Raw genomic sequence first — 5152 nt, forward strand, 5'->3', positions numbered from 1 at the left:
CTGTATTAACTCTGATCTGGACCATCTGAATAATAAGAACATTTTAATAGGATAAAGATTATATTTTCACTTAACCTTATGTAAGATTTTGAAAACAGGATTGGTGTGAGCCACCATAAGAGCAAAGATTTAGTTTTTTTTTTCCTATGACACAACTCGTATTTCAACTCACTTTTCATTGTTTTGAATTCATCAAAAATGTGAAGTTGAGATGCAGAAACATACTTTGATCACCACAAAGATGAGGAAAAAACTTTATGCTTTGTTAAAAATTGTTTTTATTTGATCCCAGATTACACAGCTGGCATGTTTTTCAAGTTGACTTCCAAACAAGACCTTCACATACATTTAATTACTTCATGCCTTTGGATTTGGCAGAGTTCCAGATTTCATCACATTCCCTGTTCACCACCAGTTTGCCGTCATCGGTCAGTTGAAGACGGCACATGTTGCAGTCAGATTTGGCAGAGTTTGTGTGCCACCTGGGTTCATCACACTTGTTGTACATGACCAGGTTGCAGTCAGCCTGCATGCACAGGCGCTGAGCATCTGTTCCTTTGGTGTCAGACTCCCACACAGGCTTCCAGCCATAGATGACAAAGTTACCATCATCCTGCAGGCAGAAAAAAGAGACATTTTACTGGTATCAGAAAGTGCATTTCTAAAAACTTGCTCTTTTACTTTTGAATTTACTTTCAACACAGACCAGTACACATGGATCATGCATCCTAATTGAGTGCACATATATTCTGAGTTACTCACCTGGAAAACAGCCTTAAACTCCCTGTTGTTGGATATCAGGTAGTCTCCCCTCCGGAGCTCATCATTTCTGGACAAGAAGTTCCTGCTCATGATTCTGCAACAAAAAAATCAAGCCTGTGATATATCCATTTAACAACTAAAAATGCATTGAAAAAATGTTTTGCCATTTCTTTTTTTTAACTAAACAGTATTTATTTGTTACCTTACATTAGTTTATACCCACAGTTAGTCTTATGCACTTATAAACCTAATTGCAACAGCAGAGATTTAACAGTAAACTGCAATAACTTCTTCATGCATTTAAGTGCTCTTGCACAGAAATCCATCCATCAGTAAAAAAGAAAAAAAAGTATAGAATACTTACAGGATTGAATTTCCCACCCAAGTCAGACTGCAAGCAGAGGAAGAGGAGAGGAGGGCAAGATGTAAAATTCACTCCATTTTATATACAAAGCTAGGGGTGGAGAGAGAGAGACAGGGGGACAAAGGGGTGTGCGCCATGCCCCTCTTTTTCTAATGAGAACTGAATGTTCCTGAACCAGATGAACTGCTTGAATCCCCCCGAAACTACGCAACCCTGTAACCATGCAGGGTTCTTGTGACTTAAGCATGATCTTTGGAGGGTGACATGATGGACAAAGGGACTGTCTTGAAAGGGTTAGCTACTGGTGCTGATATGCAGAGGAAAGTGCTCCAGGAGCTTTACTCATCTGTGATAATCATCAGTCATTTTCATCACCCAAGAGATGTGAAGAGCATGCATGAGCTTGATGTAAAGGGTGTCATAATTACAGACCAGGAAGGATGTAACCTGACAAGTGCAAAAGCCTTTTACTCACTTTACCAAATCCATTGAAATCAGAGCAGGCATGCTATTTGATTATCCTTTACATTTTATCCAACCAGGCAACAGCTGTTTAGGGGGAGGAGTGATTATGTAACAGAGAGGGTTTTTTCTTCGTCTTTCTTTTACATTACAAAAAGGCCCTTATTGACTCCCTCTACTTCCCACGCTCTGTGCATGGAGTAAAGTACAATATGTACTATGTTGCATCCAAGTTCCTATCCAGGCTGCACACAGCAGACTATGTGTAGGAGCTGTATTATATGTGCTGAAACCAAGAAACCAACCAGATGCAGGTCACTTTTTGGACAGTGGTGGAGGAAGCACTCACATCTTTTACTCAAGTAAAAATAGACACACCACAGTCTAAAAATACTGGTACAAGCAAAAGTCCTGAATTGAAAACTTACTTCAGTGAAAATACAAAAATATTATCAGCAAAATGTGCTTCAAGTATCAAAGTATCCCACATAAGCCTGACATCTATTTACCGGGAACTAACCTTGCAAAGCACTATCCAGCAACCCACCATCTGACACACTGTGAGCATGGACACTGACACATTTGTCAACAGCCACAGAGATGTAAATGAGGTGGACTTGGCAGGGATGGAGGGCCGCTGTCAGAGGGTGCCACAGCAAGTGAAAACACCGTAGGTTCGTTGATTTGGTTGCATTAGAGGGAAAAAATTACACTTGGTTACATTTTAGTTTTGTTTCCTGTTCACACTGACATTTCACCAACAAACCAAGAGCAGTAAAAATGAACCGACTGACAGGTAACTTGTTAACTGAACAGTTTGGGCCTTTGTCATCCTGCATCATCAGGACCCACGTGTGGAAATCAAATTCCAGTGACTGACCGACGTTTATGCAGCAGCACTTTAATGCTTCTTAAGTGTTTCTATTTATATTCTTTGGTTTCACAAAGAGCTCATAGAGAAATATCTGACTGCAAGCATTTTAGGAGGCTATTATTAGACTGCATATCAATTGCATTTTATGAATAATGACTAACACAGAGACGGGATGGAAAGAAGGGGTATGGTACAGTAATGACTCGGGGCTTAATACTGTGGGATCACTGTCACGTGCTTTTTAACGGACAGACAAAGTACACAGAGTCAGATACAATGATGGCAGTCTTAACAGCTTTTTAATCAGGGGAAATACCCACACTGATATGCATATGTGTTACCATGGTTACATGTATGCATTAGCATACATACTGTAGGTTATAGGATATACATGGCCTTTATCAGGATCAATTATGGGATCAAGGACAGACTTCACAATCAGCAGTTGGACTGATCACTGGTTTAGCTGTTGAAATCCTGCTAAAATCACGTACTGTATCTGCCATCATAAAATCCTGTGGTTGGTACGTTTGCTTACACCACAAACAAACTGTACCAGAATCCGTTTGAAAGCAACCTTCCCATGTAATAAATCTACCATTTTGTTTTGTTCTCACAGTAATTAGTATCTAGTTCCTAAAATGTTTAGGCAGAGGGTAATTGCTCGAGCTCTAATTATGGGTGAAAGGCTGTCAGTAAATAATTTGTTGGGTACAGGGAAACAGAGATCTGTGTGGGTACATGAAACCCTAAAAAAGAGGGTGGATCACAGGGAGTACCACCAGCATGGTCCAGGAGCTTCGCCTCCATGATGGTCGCTTCCTGGCATATTTTAGGATGACTCAGGGGGAGTTTTACAACCTGCTATCGTTGGACTGTATAGCTCTGGGTATCCAGCAACTGCTACCACCAGTTTTTCCTCCATTGTTTACCTACTGTAAACTGTTGATGTCGCCACCACCACAGAAGGCCGGCTCTCAAATCATTCGACTGGTCAATGGGAAAAAAAGATGATGAAAAAAGAGATGACTTGGGGTGGTTTTTCGCTGAGTGGAAGTTTTTTCAACTTGAGTTCAGAGCACTCCAGCAAAACCACCAGGCGAGGTGTGTAGCAACGCAAAAAAAAAACAAAAAAAAAAAACGCCGCTGGGTTCTTCACAAGCAGAATCATGGCTTGAGTCGAGCTGAAACAGGCCACTTCACACCGCTGCAGCTTTTCTCTGCAACATTCTAAAACAGTTTTGTTTCATTGCAATGTTTGGTCTGAACTTGGCTTAACAGCAAGTCAATACAGCAAGTATTTTCTGAAAGTTACAAACACAACCTTAAAGTAAAAGAGCTGAGTAATTCCTCCCCGATTGCTTACATGTAGTTGCAACCCATTCTCATCCCAACTCCTCAAATATTGCAGCTTTGTCAGTGGACTTTTACGTCTACATGTGATGCGCTAGCTACTCCTACGGCATCTGTTGTTGACGTCCTGGGATGGCATGTCAATTTACGCTTGTTACATGCATTATGTCGTTTCAAATACACTTCTGTTTTCACAGAAAATGCGAATGTGACAATGCACAAAGTCTTTTTTAAAATAAACTTACAACGTCAGTAAAACACCTCGTATTTACGTTTAATTACTTGTGCAACAAAAGCACAAGGTTGGGTTGAGAAAATAACATCATGGTTCGGCTCAGCGTTGACACAGGAAGCAAGCAGAGGGCTCCTGGGAGAAAGTCTGGGGTTTGTTGGACCCATTCACCTCCCCTCTCGCCCACCGTATAGGGACTTTCCAGCTTGTAATACATCATTGTTGCTGGTGGCATTACAAACTGATGCCATCCAGTGGTTTACAAAACAAGGCCGTCTGGCAGCATATCGTCCCTAACAAAGCAATGGTATTAGACAAGGTGAGAATAAGAACAGGCTGGTGGTCATACTGAAGTCAGTTAACAGACACAACATGGTAAACATGTACGTTTTTCTCACGTTAACATTTTTATGTGATGCACTCTGTCGCAGTAACTTGTAACACTGCTCAGCAATGGATACAATTGTGAAGCTTTGTGCTTTCAAATCATTTATAATTCATTAAAGTTTGAGTGAAGATTCAGTCAGGTGGTATCCCAACTAAGGTATAAAAAAAATGAAATAAAGAACTCTCTGGCTGCTGCTCGTTCAGATGCTACTGCTTAAAAAAAGCCACGTTGTCACAGCTGGCTTTACAGTGGAAAATAACTGACAGGCTCACACTTCCTGTGTCCAACTGCCAAGTACTGTATGTACAGACACTATAAATGAATGTGTATGTTAGTTATGATAAAATTAGTCAGCACTGCAGTGTCAGCTAATTTCATGTCTTCTGTGTGTTTGTCTGATGTTGAGGAGTGCTTTTGTGGTATGGTCTTTGATGCATGGACTGTGCGACTGTCACATGCCTGCAAGTGCTGAATGTGAATGAGTGTGGTTGTGGGGGAAGGAGGAAGAGGAGGGAGGCTGATATCCATGAGGAGGAATTCAGCCTATAGCGCATCAGGATCTATAGCGAGTCTGCAAACAACAAGGATAAATACCAGCACATTTTTCTTCTTCTGTTTTTTATTACATAAGGTTACATCTGGCATACAGGGACTTTAGGAGCAAAGAGGGAAGTCATTTATCGCAGCAGAGAGGAGCTTAAAGTGAATCACCAGCAT

At 40.9% G+C, this 5152-nt stretch overlaps 1 protein-coding gene across 1 annotated transcript; it reads right to left on the reverse strand.

The window, feature by feature from the left end:
* Positions 1–254: 254 nt before the first annotated feature.
* LOC125881492 (uncharacterized) lies at positions 255–1261 on the reverse strand. The gene is made up of 3 exons (XM_049564570.1): positions 1127–1261; positions 763–856; positions 255–613 (listed from the first exon to the last, which is right to left on the reverse strand). Exons 2-3 carry the CDS (start codon positions 850–852, stop codon positions 353–355), a joined length of 351 nt encoding a protein of 116 aa, XP_049420527.1. The 5' UTR covers positions 853–856; positions 1127–1261; the 3' UTR covers positions 255–352.
* Positions 1262–5152: the final 3891 nt, after the last annotated feature.

Source organism: Epinephelus fuscoguttatus, linkage group LG21, assembly GCF_011397635.1.
Source record: "Epinephelus fuscoguttatus linkage group LG21, E.fuscoguttatus.final_Chr_v1".
In the NCBI taxonomy this organism is placed as follows: Eukaryota; Metazoa; Chordata; class Actinopteri; order Perciformes; family Serranidae; genus Epinephelus; species Epinephelus fuscoguttatus.